The sequence below is a fragment of the Rhinichthys klamathensis genome, unplaced genomic scaffold, assembly GCF_029890125.1.
Source record: "Rhinichthys klamathensis goyatoka isolate OS25496 unplaced genomic scaffold, OSU_Roscu_1.1 h1tg000303l_1, whole genome shotgun sequence".
In the NCBI taxonomy this organism is placed as follows: Eukaryota; Metazoa; Chordata; class Actinopteri; order Cypriniformes; family Leuciscidae; genus Rhinichthys; species Rhinichthys klamathensis.
Window position 1 is genome coordinate 234,715 of NW_026606822.1, and position 21,700 is coordinate 256,414.

The 21,700-nt window shown below is 39.6% G+C and overlaps 1 protein-coding gene across 2 annotated transcripts in view; it reads right to left on the minus strand.

Moving 5' to 3' along the window:
• grm4 (glutamate receptor, metabotropic 4) overlaps positions 1 to 21,700 on the minus strand; it is a 135,327-nt gene that overhangs the window by 62,859 nt on the left and 50,768 nt on the right. For both annotated transcript variants that reach the window (XM_056270561.1, XM_056270562.1), the window contains exon 2: positions 8,983 to 9,199. In XM_056270561.1, the coding sequence (XP_056126536.1) occupies positions 8,983 to 9,199 (217 nt within the window). The remainder of the gene's footprint in view (positions 1 to 8,982; positions 9,200 to 21,700) is intronic.

Here is a 21,700-nt window from a genome sequence, read left to right on the forward strand (position 1 = left end):
AAGCTGTAAGGAGACGCCATGGCACTGCAGTGACGCTCATGGTTATTCATATCACGGCCCTCAAGTCTCACTCCATCCGTCCAGCATCCTCTAAATACAGCTGTGGGAGTGGTCTTGATAACCAGAGTTACATAATGGAACCTTTTATATGTGTATGAATAAAAAATAAAGCATGAATAAATGCACATAACTGTCACCATTCCTTCTGTCCATATTCAGCATCCAGCAAATGAGTTACAATACATCTTATAAGTCTTATAAGCATTTTAATTTTTTGTACTTTATTACAGCTAGGTTTGTCACAACACCAAAATCTGAGAAGTCGGTACCATGGGAATGAAAATGGGGGGGGGACATTATAAACCTGGCTCATGAATATTCATTAGGTGATATAATGTTCCCCCAGTGAGTGCTAGCCATATATGGATTACCATTTACTGATTGGGCGTTAACTCGATTGACTGCGGATGCAACCAGTGGACAGTGGATTCAGCTTGGTCTTAGAGTGGCCATTTTGCAGTGCTTATTCTTCTTCACTACAGCAAACCAAAATGCTCTAAAAATTATTAGAAATGTAAATTATTCAAATTATGAATGATTATAATAACATTTTGGATTCAAGACTAACCCAAATATTCTTAAAGCAGCGATTTTTTTAATTAAGCACCACATGTAATTGCAGGAATAAGAATAAGAAGAGATAAATAATATTTTTTTTATTTAAATTATTATATATATTTTTTATTTTCATATTTCTTTAGTGTGTAATGTTGCTGTTTGAGCATGATAACAGACTACAAAGCACAAATTCACTCCAAAGGGAGTTATTCTCTATATCAGCAAGCACAGTTTCTGAAGTCCCTGAAACACCTCTATTGTAGTCTTGAGTTCTCTTCCAGAAAAGTATGTCACAATATCCCTCATTTAAATAATTCCCGCCCAAGGCATTCAAAAAAAAATAAAAAATACAAATAAAAAAGTGCCAAGGCCTGGACTATTTGAAGCTTTTAAGAACTCTCAAAAAATATATAAATAAATAAAAATTATTCTGCAAATATGATGTAACATTATCAATTTATATGTCAATAAACAGTTTTATTTGGACTTCTTGGTTTGAATAAATGGGTAGTCCGTTCTTAAAATCACACCTTGTCTGCACATTAAGCTGAAAATAGGGCAAACTATTTAACCATATCAAATTACACACATCAGCTTTAAATAAGTCATGATATGAATTACATATGACTTTTTACCAGTGAAAGTAAATATGACCTTTGGAAAACTTTCCCTATAGCTCTTCTGGACAAATATGACTTTCACAGTTACATTCCAAACAGAGCAGTTTCTTATTAATTCAACTTTCTATAAATGCAAGCCCATTTTTCATTTCATGGTTTTTAAATGTTTCCTCTCATTTAAATTGATTGTCTTTCCTATTGGCGAATCGAACGAAACTTGCTCTCCATTCTCGAGCACCAGAGCGGCTCTAAGAACAAAGATTTCCTGGAACACGTTATTTAACTAACAAATGCATTAATGTGTTAATCCATTTGCCACTGCCCATCTACAGTCATGAGATGCTTTATTCGGCCACACGTTTTTAAGCCAGGGCGTATGACGGAGCATATCACCACCCGTTGTTGTCCCCATTAGAAGAAGGGAAGAGTGATTTTTCCACAACGGAGCCGGAAAGAAACGCTTTCAGCAGTAAGTGTGACTGGAAGCATGCGAAGCTGCAATTATGCGTCATCAAACAGTGGTTCGCTTCCGCAGTTCTGGGAGTTCGCAAGAACCACATCCCAGATGCACTTTTGCACACCAAGCAAACGAACTAGAGCTTTTGGGGTGGAGTGTGAAAGCACCCAGATTCTTCATTCATGAGGAAGGGCCAGATCTCTGGGTAGAATATTGGGAGGAACAGATGTTAGGAGAAACCATAGACACGTGAGGAGGACACTGTTACCCTCGAGACAAGAGAGCAGTATGACTCCATGTCCCCCAGAACTTCCTCAAGGCGGTTTTGAGTATTCTCACGAAGACTATTCATAGAACTTGACTCGAGAAATTTTAGCTTCCATCTGTTTGCATCCACCATTGCTTGAGGTTTATGACATATTTTAAGATTACGAGTTCAATATTCAAAATTTGATGTAGTATCTAAATTTGTAACAATTTAGACTGGTTACGGGTTTTCCTGATTTACAGTATGAGCAATGCAAAGGTTCTGTAGATATTTACTGGTAATAGGGGACGACATGTTGTATGTTGTATCCAGCCTGTCAGCCAAGCTTAACCTGAAGCACTCGTGAGAGTAACAGACTTGGGAACTCTGGAAGAAGTTTTGAAGAAAATCAATGGTTGAACTCAGTATTCTTCGCACAAATTGCAAGACTACTTTCCCCCTGGGGTGCACTTGAAGTTTCATTTCTCAGAAAGGAAATGCAGTTGGGAAGGAAAATGTTTGGAAAATATTACTGCTTCTTATAAGCTTAAAGTATGGGATTCGTTTCACAAAACAACTAGATTTGCATTTCCAGAAACAAATATCAATTCTTTCAAGGCAATTGAATAGTGTTAAAGTTCTATGTAAAATGAAATAAACCATTATTTGATAGAAGAAATGAAGAGAGATCGATAGAAATAGGCCTATGCTATATAGACTCATAAATAGATGCCCGAAAGAAAAGTCCATTGCAATTCAGTATGCAAAGTTGGGTGGGGACTGTACATTAAGTTCAAGCTGTACACTTTAGCAAGAACTTTAGAAAATTACACTTTACACTTTAGAAAATTACTAAAAGTTTATACTTCGGTGTGTACTGAATATGTTTTCAGAAACTTAATTTCACGATAATTGCAATTAAATGAATATGCATTTTAGTTAAAATTTGTATTAAATGCAATTAGTTGAACTTTAGAGTGCTTTTTTGTGCTGCTTAAGTAAAGGGGTCATGAACTGCATTTTTTCAGTATGTTCTCTGAGGTTCACTTATAATGTTATCAAGATTTTTACATCAAAAAACAGAAGTAATAAGCTATTATCTATCCTGTTTTTGACCCTCTCTTCCAAACACCCAAGCATATGCATATTCAAATAATTTTCAATGTCACTGCCATTCCATGTGTGAAACTTTCAATGTTGAAAAATATCTCATTACATAGTTGAAACATTTGCCAACAATGTGAAACATGTATGTGTATTACATATTTTTTATAAGTCTTAGTTATAGCAAATAAAGTTACCACAGTTATAATTGACAGAGAATGACTTATGGTGTTTTGTCAACAGAATTCTGAATGAATGTAGCGTTGTCGTTCTTTTAGGCTATTTATAGTTATCCTTTTCAATAAAGTGTACATATACATTGTCATTTGTGTGCACGCACATGACGTCAGATGATTACGTCTGTGAGGCTAAATTAATTTTCAATATGTTTGTGATTCTCTTTCATTTTTATTTCATTTTTGAATTTGTTTTTGTTTTGTAGTTATTGCATATAAATGTTTTTATGTATATCATACATATATCATACATAAAAAAAATGTTTGCATCTGTCCTGTATTTACTACTACATGACATGTCCGAATTGGTGGGCAGGGCTAAAGAGGCAATGATGTAGAAGTAGGCGTTTCTCTTCTTCCGAGAGGCGGTCTTTCGTCGCACTATGACATATCCAAAGTTGGTTTTATTGGTTTCAATAAAAGCTGTTCCCTTTCAAGGGAACTTCGAGCTGCGTCAAACGCTGCGGGAACGCCCCTGCGTTGTGCGTCATGAAGCACGTATGGAATCAGCCCAATGGAGAGATGAAACGTCATAGGCGGGTGACGTCATCGACCAGGAAACTATAAAGCACCCCAAAAACACAAGCGCATTAGCTTCTGTGCTTTCAGTCGCGCTACATGTGAATCTGTCCCTGTGTGATATTGTCTGTCTTTACATACCCTGCACCACACAAACAATTTATCCTTATATTGAGAGATATGGCGGACGAACAACAGTTTAGGAAGTGTGTTCCTCCCTGCTCGCGTTATTTAACGAGCGGGGATACACATGATCTTTGTGTTGTTTGTTTGGGAGTTCAGCATGCCCAGTCTGCTCTCGAGGGGGCAGACTGTGAGCATTGCGAGCGTCTGCCGTTAAGGACGCTCCGCTCCCGCCGAGCGCTCTTTGAGGAGAGCGGTTCGGTGCGCGCTCCCCGCGGTTCGGGTCCCGCTTCTGCCGAGGCAGAGCGGCGGCGCTTATCGTGGGGATCGCAGATGGATCTCACAGCGGGGTTTGAGACGGGCTCTGCCTTATCTCTCCCTTCACCTGTGAGATCCAGTGCCTCAGTCCCGGGTTCGGAAGCACACGCTGCGGTTTCTTCCGCTCGGGCTGAGGCACCAATGCTGCAGCTATCCAGTTCTGAGGAGCTGGATGTTGTCAGTGTTGAGGGAGATGTGGAGGATTCGCCACCCCACACTCCCGAAAGTGATGAGCTTATGGAGGTTTTAACAAGAGCTGTTGAAAAACTCAATATTGAATGGCCAGTGACTAGACAGGAGTCTGTTTCTAAATCAAAGTTGGATGAGAGATTTTTGCCGTCACGTGTGCAGCCTCCACGCCGGTGCCTGCCGTTTTTCCATGATCTCCACACCGAGGTGTCGAAATCATGGAGAAAACCGGTGTCATATAGAGTGTTTAGTCCCCAGACTTCAACATATGCAAATATAATGGGAGCCAAGGCTCATGGTTATGGTGCTTTGCCTTGTGTGGAAGAGACGCTTGCGAGCCATCTCTCCCCCGAAGCAGCATCATCTTTTAAGGCACCGGCATTACCCACCAAGCCTTTAAGAAACACCTCGGCTTTGGTGGGTAAAGCATATTCGGCAGCAGGTCAGGCTGCGTCATGCCTGCATACTATGTCAATCTTGCAGGCATACCAGGCTGATCTGCTAAGGGACGTGAGTGAGAGTGAGGAGGTCAGTACTGACGTAGTTCGCGAACTGCGTCAGGCTGCTGATTTATCCCTGCGTGCCACCAGAGAATCGGCCAAGCTAGTGGGTCGTTCTATGGCAGCTCTGGTGGCCGCAGAAAGACATTTGTGGTTAAATCAAACCAATATTAAAGAGAAAGAAAAAGCTTTTCTTTTAGATGCTCCTCTCTCTCCCCTGGGTTTGTTTGGTGATGCTGTAAATTCAGTTATCGATAAATTCCAGGAAGAAAAGAAACAAACTGCAGCTTTTAAAAAGTTTCTTCCCCTGAAAGTTCACGTCCCTGGGGCTGCTGGGCGGGAGCAGCCCCGGCCGTCTATGAGCTCATCACATAGAGCGCAGCAGAGGCAGAGTGTCGCGTCTCGTGCTCCCCCTGCTGGACAGTGGGCTCAGCCGCGACACTCTCAGCCGAAGCCTTCTAGCAATAGAACTGATCTGAGGACAGTTATATTGGCTAAGAAGGCCTCGGCTAAGAAGAAGTCCTGACGCCAAGGCGTTCAGGATACTGAGGGTGGTCCCCACCGAGGCGGAAAGGTGTTCACCTCTTTTTACGGTGCCCATTCCTCCTCGGTGCCCTCAGGGGCTCGTTCTGCCAACCCCGCCTTTATGCCGGGGCACAGACGATCCCAGCGAGCGCTCTCCCGAGGGACGCTCGCTCCCTCTGAGGAGGGTCTCAGAGCGGTCAAACCAGTTGTTCCCTGCCGGTGCGCCGTTACAGGGCGCTGCGTTTGCTGCTCAAGTTACACCAGAGGCCAGTCTCGAGAGACTGGTACCCTTAGTAGAATTTCTGGCAGAGTGGAAAAGCCTTCCAAAAATATCTCATTGGGTCCTGCAGACAGTAGAAAAGAGTTATGCTATCCAGTTCAGGTGTCGTCCACCAAAATTCAGAGGGGTTCTGCACACAGTGGTGGGCCGCTGAGCAGGCTCTGGTATTGGAACAAGAGGTGAAAACACTCCTTCAAAAGGAGGCTATAGAACGGGTTCCTCCTCCCAGTTTGGAGTCAGGTTATTACAGCCGATATTTCATCGTTCCAAAGAAGGATGGGGGGTTGCGTCCAATTTTAGACCTGCGCATATTGAATCGCTCGGTAGGGAAGCTAAAATTCAAGATGCTCACTATCAAGCAGATCGTGTCTCAAATCAGATCCGAGGACTGGTTTGTCACGATAGATCTGAAGGACGCGTACTTCCACGTTTCCATCCTTCCACAACACAGGAAGTTCCTGAGGTTCGCCTTCGGGGGCGAGGCGTACCAGTACAGGGTTCTTCCGTTTGGCCTAGCTTTATCTCCCCGCACTTTCACGAAATGCATGGATGCAGCACTAGTGCCTCTGAGGCTTCAGGGCATTCGTATTCTCAATTACATCGACGATTGGTTGATTTTAGCTCAGACGGAGCAGATGGCAATTCGGCATCGAGATGTCGTCCTCGCTCATATCAGAAAGTTGGGGTTGAGGCTGAACGCAAAGAAAAGTGTATTATCTCCTTCCCAGAAGACCACTTTTCTGGGTGTCGTTTGGGATTCGGTCTCGATGCGGGCGCGACTCTCTCCGACCCGCATCGCTTCGATTCTCTCAGCTGTGAAACAAGTGAAGCTAGGCCAGCTACTCACTGTGAAGCAGTTTCAGAGACTGTTGGGTCTGATGGCAGCAGCGTCCAACGTTATACCTTGCGGCCTGTTGTACATGAGACCGCTACAGTGGTGGCTCAGGACCAAGGGATTCTCCCCGAGGGGAAATCCACTCCGCACGTTCAAAGTCACGCGGCGCTGCCTTCGTGCTCTGGTCATGTGGAGAGAAACTTGGTTCCTATCCAAAGGTCGTGTGCTGGGGGCTCTTTGTCGTCGCATAACGCTAACGACGGATGCTTCCCTCACAGGGTGGGGGGCGGTCATGAGTGGTCGCCCAGCCCAAGGTCTGTGGCAGGATCATCATCTATCGTGGCACATAAATTGTCTAGAGATTTTGGCTGTGTTTCAGGCTCTGAAATACTTCCTAACAGACCTGAGAGGCCATCATGTGTTAGTTCAATCAGACAACACGTCGGTGGTCTCTTATATAAATCATCAGGGGGGCCTGCGGTCTCGCCGGCTTTACAAGTTGGCCCGTCAGATCCTCCTGTGGTCCCAAGGGAAGCTACTATCTCTGAGAGCAATGTATCTTCCTGGGTATTTGAATGTGGTAGCAGACTCCCTGTCGAGGCAGGGGCCGAGGCCAGGGGAATGGAGACTCCACCCCGAGGTGGTGGAGCTCCTTTGGTTGAGTTTCGGTCGCGCCGAGGTGGACCTATTCGCTTCCAAGGAGACCACGCATTGTCATCGGTGGTTCTCCATCACTCATCCAGCCCCCCTGGGGTTGGATGCTATGGTGCAGCCGTGGCCGAGGTCACGTCTGTACGCCTTTCCCCCGATTGCTCTGTTACCAGGAGTTCTGGAGAGGGTCCGCCGGGACGGGGTCAGTCTACTACTAGTAGCCCCGTTCTGGCCGGCCCGAGTATGGTTTGCGGACCTGATTTCTCTCCTGGACGGTTCTCCTTTGGAGCTCCCGGTCAGGAGGGATCTACTCTTCCAGGCGGGCGGCACGATACTTCACCCCCGCCCAGAATTGTGGAAACTGTGGGCTTGGCCTCTGAGGGGGCCCAGCTCATAGACTCCGGTCTCTCAACCGAGGTTGTTGAGACCATTCTTAACTCCAGAGCTCCATCCACGAGGAAGCTTTATGCCTTGAAGTGGTCACACTTGTGCGATGATGCGAAATGAGGCGTAGTTGTCTTGCGCTGGAGGCGGTCATATGCAAACGACTGGTACGTCACTTCGTACCATGACGTCACTTCATACCATGGATGAACCACGAGCTGTATTTAGAGCTTGATTAAATAAATTGTTCGTATAATGGGGAGGGCGTCTTAAGCTATGAAACTTGCAGGAAGTTTTAATGGTACAAAGACCTCTTATATACCAAAAGACCAAGGCAAATTTGGTTTCACATGTCATGACCGCTTTAAGAAAGTGTTAAGTACCCATAAGTGGCCTTTCATTTCATTAATATCGTATTATATGGAAGTACATTAAAAAACACTTTTAAGAACTTAAGTACACTGTACATTGAATACAGTTATTCACACCTCTTTTCCACAAGGGAATACCAGTGCAAATATTGTGGTTGGTCGTTTTGTATCAGTCGGACGGTAGGGGTTGTAACGATACCCTCATGTCACTATACGATACATATCACGATACTGAACTCACGATACGATATTATTGCGATACTCCAAGACATCAGATAAAAGGTTAACAAAAAATGTACTGTTGATTAAAATGCAGTACATGTACTGTTGTAATGCAGTAATGCAGTAAATGTACTGTTGATTAAAATTCTGGTGTCTCTATTGTCCTTGGGTAACAAGCACCAAGTCCAAACCTATTCATTTAAACCCACAATGAAAATGAATAGGTTTGGATTTGGTGCTTGTTGCCCAAGGACAATAGAGACACCAGAATAAAAATATTCATGATTCTGAAGCTGAAAATACAGAATTATTTTAGACGAATATGCTGCACTCTGTCACTGACTAGATATATTTAAATTAATGTAGGCCACTTTTTACTGGTAACAAGACATTTGGCATTATCCTTACCCACAAATATTTCCCCATTGCATTATTATACATTATAATCAACATTATGTATAGTAGATTAATGTAGTACTGACACTAAAACTCTGAAAAAAACAAAAAAAAAAATCTCACACAGTAATTTTTATTTTGGGGGAACTATCCACGATACATACAGTATTGTCACTATCCACGATACGTATTGTTGCATTTTTGTATTGCGATATATTGTGGCACGATAAATATTGTTACACCCCTATCGGACGGTCTCTTCCTGTCTGAGTGGGCGGTTCTTGCTCATAATAAGCTACAATAAAGTCCATGCTGCAAGACAAAATTCGAGGCTAAGGTAAACAACTTTCAAAAAGATTCCCAAATTGAATGCAAACACTCTCTTACCCTCTTCCCGAGATTTTTGGATGAAGGCATCCACGCCGCTCTCTCCGTAATTCCCCTCCGACGCCACCGTGGAGACGTAATTCCAGCGCATGGCCCTGACAATATCCACCATAGCCTGAGCCTGGTAGGTGTCCGGCGGTACCACGCGGGAGAAGAAGTCATAACGGGTGTTGTCGCTCAGCTCAGGAGCCGTGGAGGCATAACTCACCTGGGGAATCTGTAGGAGGAGACAGAAACATATATCCTATTCAGAATCAGGCACTGAAGTACACAGTTTCCCCAAACCCCTGCTGCTTCTGAGCTCACCTCTGACAGATTATAACACGCTCCATCATCCCAGACTACATCCCCTACCAAGCTCTCTCTTACACAGCCACAGGTGGTACACTCAAGACCGCAGGAATGAGGACAGTTCGTTCAGAAATGAGTGTGTGTGGAAAGCAACAACAAACTGGTCAACAACTACCACACTTTCACAGACTAGTTTACAGGAACCCCAAAGAGACAAGAGTCTCTTAAAGGAATAGCTCATCTCAAGTAAAATGTTCTGCTTTATTTACTCATCCTCATGTCTCTTCCAGCTATTACGGGTTTACTTTTTATGTGGAACACAAAAAGTGCATTTCTGAATAATGTACTGGCTAGAAAACCTCCAAAAATACAAAAAGCACCATAAAAGTACCATTAAAGTGGCTGATATGATATTTCTTTCTTCATTTGAGATCATGAAAGATATCTGACGAAACATTTCGATCAGCCCCTGGTGGCTGGCTGCAGTATAGGTTATAAACCCCACCCCCTCTATGTAATTGAATGAGATGCAAGCCAAACTAAAAAATCCCAAAGTTGTTACTAAAGATGATTTCTGTCATTTTAGGAAGGTCTTATTATGCTGATGTATGTTAAAGTGTTCTTTTTTTCATTAAGTTTGGTTTTAGGTAGTTATTTAATGTTATAAAAATGGAGTGTGTAAGGCTCCAAATGACGTGATCGCAACAACCATTTCTGGGATATTTTGACTTCATTTTTCTACAGTGGAAGTGGAGACACTGTGTCTTTTTTTTCCAGTTTATGTGTCTGACTCTGACTCATAAACACGTCAGTATTTCAAGTTGGATCTCTTCATTGATTCAAATGATTCGTTTCTCAAAACCCTCTCAATGATTCACGCACTATTTTGATTCTTGACCTCAGCTCATGTGACTCACTGAACCGGTCACAATGGTCCACTAAAGTGGAAGAAATCAGATTATCAGCTTCAGTTTCAACATGTTTGTCACACAACAAGGCTTGCAATACAACAAATCATATGGATTACTTTTTAGATACTTTTATGGTGCTTTGAATAATTCAAAATATTGCAAAAGTCCTTCAAAATGTCATCATCTGAGTTCTGAGGACATGAGGGTGAGTAAATTATGACAGAAAAAGGAAAAAGGGTGAACTAACCCCTTAAGGATCTCCCCAACTGAATCGTGTTGAGAATTCATACACGGATTACACCGAACAACAGACACACAAATCATGCGTGATGTGAAACTTAAGCAATCACCATAAAATGGATCGCTGGTGATGCTCGGAATACATTAAGCTAATGTCAGGCATAGCATAATGGATGGCTTGCACCACCAAGAATGTAATTTATACAAGTTTATTAACTTGGCTATTGTGAACATACTCTGGCTTTTAAGCCCACTCTCGGCAGACATAATACCAGCGGTGGGGCTCCATTAAAAGGGATCATAAATTCATCTGCGTTGAGGACAACAAAATATGAGTCTAAACAATGACAGAACGAGAGGCTCTTTTTCAGACCCAAACAGACTGCAAGTCAGTCATCGTCCACCTTGATATAGGCTAGTACTATTTTTTTTATAGAGAATATCTAAAAAATAAGCATGAACTATATAATTTGTGATTCAATTCAGCATGTTTTAAATACTATTTTATTAAATATTAGAAACCTGCTTATCTACACACACAGAGAGAGCTGCAATTAACTCACTGTGCAACTCATGATTTTACATTTGGTTTCAGGTGGACATTGGAATTAGGAATTCATATAATTACATAATGCTGATTGTTGCCCATAAATTCCTAGTTTTGACAGATTTGCCTTAAATAAGCACAACAATAAAAAATAAATTTCAAATTACATATTTAATTATTGATGAAATAATTAATGAATTTAAATTTGTCACCTCTTAAAATTGAATGTACATAATATAGCACCTTAATGAATAGCTATATATAGATGTAGAATATGCATGCTAGTAATGCCTCTAGGTAGCAAAGGGGCTTTCTCTTCATACACGAATTTTGCAGGTCAGAGGAATAGCGACAGGCTGAAAAGCAGCTCTTAATTCCTTTGCATGGTCACGCAATGCTGGCATTCAGTGAGTGAATATGATGTTGCTGTCTGTTGCACATTTAGTTCATTGGTTCAACTTCATGAGCATCTGATTGACACCAACAGCAGCGCATCACCAATTTGCATAGCGGTGAAATATTTACTTTTTACATGGATGCAGATATAATGTTTATAGTGGGATCCAAATTGAAAAATTTGAAAAATTTGAAATTGAAAAATCTGGGATTTAAACCTGAAAGATTTAGGATTTAAAAAAAATTAAAGCAAATAATTGTTATGACATAAAACTAAGAAATCTTTAAAGATTCACACTATTTAGGTAATCAAAAGGCAAATTTATGGCATTAACCATGTGAAATCCATCTTTTAAATTCCAAGGTTTCAGTTTTATTTGCCAAGACATCTCTACAAGCACTGCCTACACAGTGTTGCAGAAAAGCAAATGTAATCTCTAAAAATGATAACCAAATGACTGCCTCTTAGTTAGTAGGAAATTCTTTAGTTTAAAAATTTAATTTTTCACAGAAAATATGAATCTGCTCTTTTCTCACCATCTTGTGATTTATCTTTATCTTTCTAAAAATTGCATTGTATGGGAAATACCCACACCTGCAGAGGGAGCATGACTTTCATAAGGGCCACACACTCACTCACACACACACCTGCACAAGAAACAGAGCTGTAGTGTAGACCAAAACAGGATTGGCACCGTACCAAAATTTCAAGTTGCCACCAAAACCAGTAGAATTGTATGATTCTTGATAGTACCACAGCAGAAACGAATATGCTCCTGACCACAGCCCTTTATTTAAAGTTACATATTAACATAAATACTAACAAATTCAGTTAAAACAATGGAATTTAGTCTTCACATTTTTCTTCAATGTAGTAGCAAATTAAATAAAGACTGAAGCAGCAAACAGTGCTTTCATTTTTTTTTCAAGAATCTAACAGCAGTGTCAAGTATTTAAATAAATACCCAAATAAATATTGAAAAAAGGTAATAGTAATAAAAAAGCCAAAGAAAATGTACAAAGTATTGCATGCCTTTTCTCATCAAAAAGAAAAAAACGAATATGAAGAAGTAAACATTTACATAAAAAAGGCCCACAAGATCTGCGACGCTGATATATTTGCTGCACATGTTGATGTTTTCAACCAGAGATATGCTTAAATATATGTATACAAATTCTGTCAGGGCCAATAACTTAAAGCATTACTCAACAGAGAAGAACCTAACTCACAAGGCATCGAATGTGACAAGCGCGGATGGACGGGTGTACACAAAGTAATGAAGACTCAAAATATTGCTGAGATTTTCTGACTGACACTGAATGACACAAAGACATTTTCAAGGCTGTTATTTTACACAGCTGAACCAACAGCTGTAAAACTATAATATCTACAATAAAGAAAAACATTTGTCAGCAATGAAAAAATCTTGTTTATATGCCGGATTTGATCCTATAAACCTTGGCATTGCTGAATTATTTGTAAATGTCATTGAAATGGTTCAAGTCACCCTACTGATTTCTCCAACGAAAGATTTATTTAATATTCCATGCTGAAACAGGGGACAGAAAGAGGATTGTGATGAATCTCTTTTCTTTGTTTCCAAACCTCCAAGGAGTTCTTGAGGAGAGAACCAAAGGTTACAGCTGTTGCTTCTCCTAACATGTGCATGTCAGAAGTAATTTAAAATAAGATTTATTAAACATACGTTCTAGGTGAAGGGCACCTAATCATAGGCGGCAGCTTTGTATGAAATTAATGTGACTATTCCTATGCATTGCTGCAAGCCATGTGCGTATAAACACACGTTTGCATAATTATGTTTGACTGGTTTAAGCAAAGGTCAGAAGTAGCATTTCTCTGATAAATAGCCATTTGCAAGGTGTGTTTATTGTAGTCCTTTAAATTAAGTATATCAAAAGCAATTATTTTATTGCATTGTTTGCTGTCATAGAGTGAATGACTTATATAAATGATAACATCTAAATACTGTGGTTCCAAGCGTCAATGAATGAGCAAAATGCAAGGGATATTCTATTTGCATCAGGTGCCGGTGGCATCGGGCGAATCAGAAGAGGTTTGTGGACAAACTCAATTAAAACAACTATCCTTCTTCCATATCTAACGGCTTCTCAACTGGTATCAGCTGTTGTTTACACTGATAGTCAATGTAATTTTCACATCTGTTACTGTCAGCTGAGCAGGGCAGCAAATGGCTGAGCTGTGAGAACAGAATGACAGAAAACGCTGCGTAATTATTGAACAAAACAGATTGGGACACATTCTAGCCAGGCAAATAGTGCTACAGTCTAGCCATTCAAATTTCAGTGAATATTTGCCCGAATAATTAGGTCGAGAAGCATTGTTCTAAATATATACTGCATTTTGTCATTGTATATTGAGAGTTGCGATGTGTTCTAAGGCATCAAGAAGCTACAGCTTATTTCTTAAATCACTGGATCCCAAATGTTGTACTTGCTTTTTGATGACGCACAATGACTGACTCTTTAGCCATACTGAATGACAAGCCCATTCACAAAACTGCAGCATCGCTGGTGCTCACAGAGGCGTTTAGAAACTCAATCTACCCATTTTTGAAGGCCGTGAGCTAATTGAGAAATCTGCTGGTGCATTGGCCAAACTTCCCTCAGTCTGACAGTGTGACAATCTGTTCTGCCATCAATGACAATGCCTCTAGTGACTTCCATTCACAAATGGATTACTTGGTCAACAAGCCTAGATTTTATCAGACATTTCCCAAAAATAAAAAATGTATAAATATCTATAATAGTATATTGTGACTAGTTCATTATACATTTATATATATATATATATATATATATATATATATAAATATTCAGTATATATATACTTTGTTTTCAGACACATACATATATAGGAAATTAGGGTATACAAATATATTCAAATATGTTTTAGATGCTGTTAGTAAGCGCATATTGTACATTTCAGCTCATTTCCAAACATACAAAAATCATTTACTCTTATGAGATCAGGCTGGACAAACAGCCTTTGACATCGACAACCATATAGGAAGCGTTCTCTCCTCTCTTAAATGCACAATTATATGGTTTGTTGCATTTAATCACTTACGTTTAGCTTTGTTTTGACCTTATCAGAACATACATGAATCACCAGTTGAGAAGAACCACCTCGAAACCAAATTCACCCGATGCTTCTGTGCAATTCTGAAAAGCCTCCTCCAACAGGCATCCATATGGGCTGAAAAGCTGTATAAAACAGTAAGTGTTTGCATGAAATACCATATGGTTAATTAATCACGAAGTGGCACACCCTTAAAAAATTCAGCATTTATCACGCATACGTCAAATAAAAAGTCGGTTCATTAATAAGCAGATCTTGCTCTATAGCTGAAGACACTGACTCACCGTGAATAATATTTCCCAGCATGCCTCAGATCTCTATTTAATATCTCCGTCACTCAGTCCTGACCTTTGTAGATTTAGTGCTCTTTTGCACACTGGAAAATGGCATCTAGTCATGCTTATCTCTTTTAGCATCTCTGGTCTCATGGGAATACTGTCACCATGGCGTTTCCTTATGGCATTTCCTTGGTCAATCAAATTATTATACGATTCATTTTCGGACCGAACTCCCGGTGCTTGACTGAGCGGATCCTTCTATATATTTCTACAGTAATGAGGCTCTCGTGTAGCACAGCCCTGGGTAATTCAGGCGGACGAAGTGATGAATTGGAAATTGGGAATATCATTTGGAAAAGGTCAAACTTCTGATCAGAGGTAAAATGTATGAGTTAGGAAGGGCCTCTGGTTGGAAAAGGTACAGCTAGGCTTTGTCAGTTCATTATCTTCCTCAAGCTGATCAACATGTCACTTGTTAAGGTTGACAGCATGAGAGGAGCTTATCGAAGTGAAGGTTTAAAGAAGGCTTTCGGATATAGGCACTGCAGGGGAGCCGAAACCAAGCAATCTCATCATCAGTTTGTTTTTTCCAAGACCTCTTAAAGATATAGGATAGCCATTCCTGACAGTAGAGACAGGAGAGCTATTTGGGAGCAATAAAGTAATCCTTATTTGCAATATTTATTATATTCTGAGCATGTTTGCTTATGGGTCACTTTTGGAGAAACCCCTAGTACAGCGCATTAGGCCCTAATATAGTAGAAAAGCTGCCTTGAGTTTTAATCGCCTTAAACAAATTGCCATTTTTACACTGTTTGAATCAGTTGGGCTGGAAATTTTCCAAAAACAACTTCTTTCCAATCACACCCACCCTCTGTTTAAAGAACATTAATCATGAAATGAGAGACATATTCAACAACGATATGTTAATCAGCACTGTCAGTGAGAAATGTCAAATCATCCACACAGAGTTTAGAGACCATCTATGAGTGATGGTTTTACAGTCGGCTACACTGAAGAAATTAATAAGATCCTGGAGGAACAGTCAACATGATAGCACCCTAAAGGATCGATAGATAGCCTAACAATGGCTTACGGAAACACTTGTTAACTCCTCTGGTTTAGTTTCCCCTGCTTTCATTTAAGGAAACATCTCATTTAATTTAGTTAAAAGCATAATGGAAATCAGGATGGAAAACAACTTGACTGTGCTACAATGAATAACACCCATAGGAATCTGACTTCATATAGCTCATCTGAATCTGCATTTTACTACTGTAGTACGAGATGTTGCTACAACCCTTTGATAAATAGGTTGGCCGTGGAGGCAATAAAAGCTGCCATTAACAAAACGTGTGGGATAAACATGGCCCTATGATTTCGCGGAATCCAGTCATAAAAACGGAATTTCACAGAATTTTCAACTTTTTGAATGAATAAATAAAAAGCAGGTGATGCTTTGAGCATGAATGAAGCATGAATGGCGCAGACGCGAGGTTTCATTTACCACACACACAATGAAGCACGTGTGACGCGCGCAGTGTTTTCAGCCTCTGCTGCCTCACTATATAAGGACATGAATGCATGAACTTCCTCCCCAGAGGTGCTCAGTCACTTCATGAGCATTACAGTTTAATATGAGAAAAAGTAACGTTATATCATAACGTCACACAGAAACTAAAAGATCTTCAAGGCGCCCCGTCAAAATAAAAGTTCGGTTATCGTTAAAGATATTGTGACAGAAATATATTACTGTTGTACAGTAGAATTTAGCTATGTCTCAAATTAAAAATAACACTAACAGTAATAATAATAATTAAAGCTGCAAGCAGCATTTAGCGGTGTTCAAGCAGTTAAGGCCTTTAAGGCCGTTAAGCACAAAAGCATCAAAAGACATTAAGTTTTATGTAGCAAGCATTTAACCATTGACATCATAGATGGAATAGACCATGTTTTAGCATGATTTACCATGATATACCAAATTTAGTGTGATTTTTCATGATCTACCATGTTCCAGTATGATTTACCATGAATCTAGCATGATTTAACATAGTTTACCATGATTTACCATGTTATAGGATGATTTACCATGATATACCACATTCTAGAATGATTTACCAGGATTGTAGCATGATTTACCATGATTCATCACATTGCTAGCATGATTTGCCATGATACACCATGTAATAGTATTTTTTACTATGATTTACCATGTTTCTATCGTGATTTACCATGATTTACCACATTGCTGCATTGATGTGAAGTGCCAATAAAAATGAAGTGATAAACTCTGACAAAAAATGATTGTGTTATAATAGTTAACATGGAAAAACTGGTTTGCTTTAGTGCTTTGATTTACTGTTGAAAATCAAGTGTGTCAAAATGAGAGTGAGCCAATAAGTGGTCTTCTACTGCCCTCTGCTGGCCATTCTACTTATTAATAAAGTGTTTTCACAGGTGCTTTTGCACTCATATGTAGACATTTGCTCACACACACACACACACAAAGTCATTATGAAAATATATTTTAATGGTCTATAAGCATTTAATGTCTTTGCAAGCTATTAATCAGATTATTCAGAATTTATTCAGAAACATGGGACTACACACACACACACACACATTCTATTGTAGATTAAACTGTCTCATTCAGGGTTCACATTTGTCAATGTGACAATAAATTTTTACTAAATCTGATTGTAAATGTTAAAATAGTGATTATGTTAATTCTAAAAATGAATTATAGAACAATGATAGTCAGCATTATGACAAAATTACTATTTTAAACAGCAGGGGGCAGTAAAACACCACTTATTGGCTTAATATGCCACTATATTCATATCATTTTCACCTTTTTAACTGTTATAGAGGCAAATTTTGTCCGATCTGTCTAAAATTTGTCAAGCTTGTTTAGAGTGATATGTCCTGACCTTTTTTTAAGAAGATCTGAGCATTCATTGAAGAGATATAGGTTTTTGGGGACATTTGGTCAAGGCTACATATTGAAGTGACCCTATTATAGCCATCCAAATTAAGATGTTATACCTTTTCTGATCATTATTGATCTAGAGAGTCCCGAGAATTGTACTGCACTGGTTTTAAACATTATGATATGAAAAGTATACGATCATAGATGGAAACGACCATTTACAGCCAATACAGGCAATTTACCATAGGAAATATATGGTTTTAAAGCTTTTTAACAGTTATAGCGCCACCTATGGTCCGATCTCCATGAAACTTTGCATGCTTCCTCACCATGGTATGACACATATTCTCATCAATTTTTGTCAAGTTCTGCGTTTTCATTTACGATTTATAGGCTTTTGAGTGTATTTTGACACGCCCCTCTTCTAAATGACCCTGTTACAGTGAACCAAAGGGCAAAGTTCAACTTTTTTTTGATAATTATTGATCTAGAGAGTCCAGAGAATTGTCCTAGACTGGTCTGGTTTTGATCGGGCGAAAAACCAGGGACTAGTTCGCAAAAGTAGGTTTTTAACATATTCGTGAATATTTAATGAACGATTTGATTGACAGCAATGGTTCTAGAGGCAAAGTTGTTCACCATGAGGAGATCTATCAAATGGTATGCATATTTTGGGGATGTGTGCAACACCACGTGATTACAGAGCCATAAAACTCGTTAGCGCCAACTAGTGGCCGATTTCTTTCAAAACTCTTACAGACCTCTTAGGCCATGAGTCGAACATGTCCATCGAGTTTCGTTCCGATTGGCCTCCGTTAACCTCGTCTCATAGGGGCTCAAACTTCATTGGTCGATGGCGGCCATGTTTTTTGAGATACGTCAATGTCCTCATAGACATACATGGGGCCTTGGACCAAGACACTGCATACCAATTTTCAAGTCAATCGGACTAATGGTCAGTCCTTTATATGTTTTTTTCATGTTATAGCGCCACCTAGTGTTTGATCATCGCGATTTTTTTACTGTGACCTCAAATTAAAGTCATGCACACGTGTACCAAGTTTGGTGAGCCTATCTAATTTACTTCTGGAGTTATAGCCATTTTAGAAAAATAGGCTCCTCCCACAACGTTCTTTTTGCGCCCCCTAGCAACCGGAAATCGAAATTTCAACTTTTTTTCGATTATAATTTATGTTCAGACTCCACAGAACATTTGTGCACTGGTTTGGTTCCGATCGGGCGAAAAATCAGGGACTAGTTTGCAAAAGTCGTTTTTTGACAAAATTCAAAATGGCGGAAAATCTATCATGACGCAAATGAAATCGGAGATATACGTTTTTTAAGTCAGGAGTCCAGCTTTCCAATGATATAAGACACTTGAGTCTACAACTTACGGTCTAGGAGTTATGAGCAGTTTTGCGCAATTGGTTGCTATAGCGCCACCTATGGGCCAATCGGGCTCATAATTTGATAAGCTCTCCTCGATTTTTGTACTACCATCTGACAAAGTTTCAAGTCTCTAGCATTTACGGTTTGGGCTGCACGATGCGTTTTACGGCGGAAGAATAATAATAAAAATAATAATTAAAGCTGCAAGCAGCATTTAGCGGTGTTCAAGCAGTTAAGGCCTTTTAAGGCCGTTAAGCACAAAAGCATCAAAAGACATTAAGTTTTATATAGCAAGCATTTAACCATTGACATCATAGATGGAATAGACCATGTTTTAGCATGATTTACCATGATATACCAAATTTAGTGTGATTTTTCATGATCTACCATGTTCCAGTATGATTTACCATGAATCTAGCATGATTTACCACAGTTTACCATGATTTACCATGTTATAGGATGATTTACCATGATATACCACATTCTAGAATGATTTACCAGGATTGTAGCATGATTTACCATGATTCATCACATTGCTAGCATGATTTGCCATGATACACCATGTAATAGTATTTTTTACTATGATTTACCATGTTTCTATCTTGATTTACCATGATTTACCACATTCCTGCATTGATGTGAAGTGCCAATAAAAATGAAGTGATAAACTCTGACAAAAAATGATTGTGTTATAATAGTTAACATGGAAAAACTGGTTTGCTTTAGTGCTTTGATTTACTGTTAAAAATCAAGTGTGTCAAAATGAGAGTGAGCCAATAAGTGGTCTTCTATTGCCCTCTGCTGGCCATTCTACTTATTAATAAAGTGTTTTTACAGGTGCTTTTGCACTCATATGTAGACATTTGCTCACACACACACACACACACACACACACACACACACACACACACACACACACACACACACACACACACACACACACACACACAAAGTCATTATGAAAAGATATTTTAATGGTCTATAAGCATTTCATGTCTTTGCAAGCTAGTAATCAGATTATTCAGAATTTATTCAGAAACATGGGACTACACACACACACATTCTATTGTAGATTAAACTGTCTCATTCAGGGTTCACATTTGTCAATGTGACACTGAATTTTGACTAAATGTGAGTGTCAATGTTAAAATAGTGATTTTATAAAGTCTAAATAAGAATTATAGAATAATATTAGTTAGTAGCATGACAGAATGACTATTTTAAACAGCAGGGGGCAAAAGAATACCACTTATTGGCTTAACATGCCATTCTTCATATCATTTTCACCTTTTTAATTGTTATAGAGGCATATTTTGTCCGATCTGTCTAAAATTTTTCATGCTTGTTTAGAGTGATAGGTCTCATGTTCTGAGTTGTTTTTAATAAGATCTGAGCATTCATTGAAGAGATATAGGCTTTCGGGCACACTCGGTCAAGGCTTCACATTGAAGTGACCCTTTTATAGCAATCAAAATGCAGAAGTTCAACCTTTTCTGATAATTATTGATCTAGAGAGTCCAGAGAATTGTACTGCACTGGTTTTAAACATTATGATATGAAAAGTATACGATCATAGATGGAAAAGACAATTTACAGCCAATACAGGCAATTTACCATAGGAAATGTATGGTTTTAAAGCTTTTTAACAGTTATAGCGCCACCTATGGTCCGATCTCCATGAAACTCTGCATGCTTCTTCACCATGTTATGACACATGTGCTCATCAATTTTTGTCAAGTTCTGAGTTTTCATTTATGATTTATAGGCTTTTGAGTGTATTTTGACACGCCCCCTTTTCTAAATGACCCTGTTACAGTGAACCAAAGGGCAAAGTTCAACTTTTTTTTGATAATTATTGATCTAGAGAGTCCATAGAATTGTCCTAGACTGGTCTGGTTCCGATCAGGCAAAAAACCAGGGACTAGTTCGCAAAAGTAGGTTTTGGACAAAATTGGCCATAACAAATTTTTTTTGCTCAAATCGACAATCCGAGATATACATCTTGTCCGTCTTGAGCCAAGGAACACAGTGGTGTACAAATCTAGATTCTAGGTCAAACGGTCGATGAGTTATGGGCAATTTAGTACTTTTGGTTGCTGTAGCGCCACCTATGGGCCAATCGGGGTCATACTCTGATAGGTTCTCCCCAAACTGAGGCCCTAGCACCTGGCCAGGTTTCAAGTCTCTAGGCCTTACGGTTTGGGCTGCACGATGCGTTTTAGGTTTTTTTTTTTTTTCAAATAGCAATTACAATAGGTTTTCAGCACTTCGTGCTTGAACACCTAATAATAGGGGACCTTTTGACAGTTATAGCGCCACCTATGGTCCGATCTCCATGAAACTCTGCATGCTTCTTCACCATGTTAGGACACATGTGCTCATCAATTTTTGTGAAGTTCTGAGTTTTTATTTATGATTTATAGGCTTTTGAGTGTATTTTGACACGCCCCCTTTTCTAAATGACCCTGTTACAGTGAACCAAAGGGCAAAGTTCAACTTTTTTTTGATAATTATTGATCTAGAGAGTCCATAGAATTGTCCTAGACTGGTCTGGTTCCGATCAGGCAAAAAACCAGGGACTAGTTCGCAAAAGTAGGTTTTGGACAAAATTGGCCA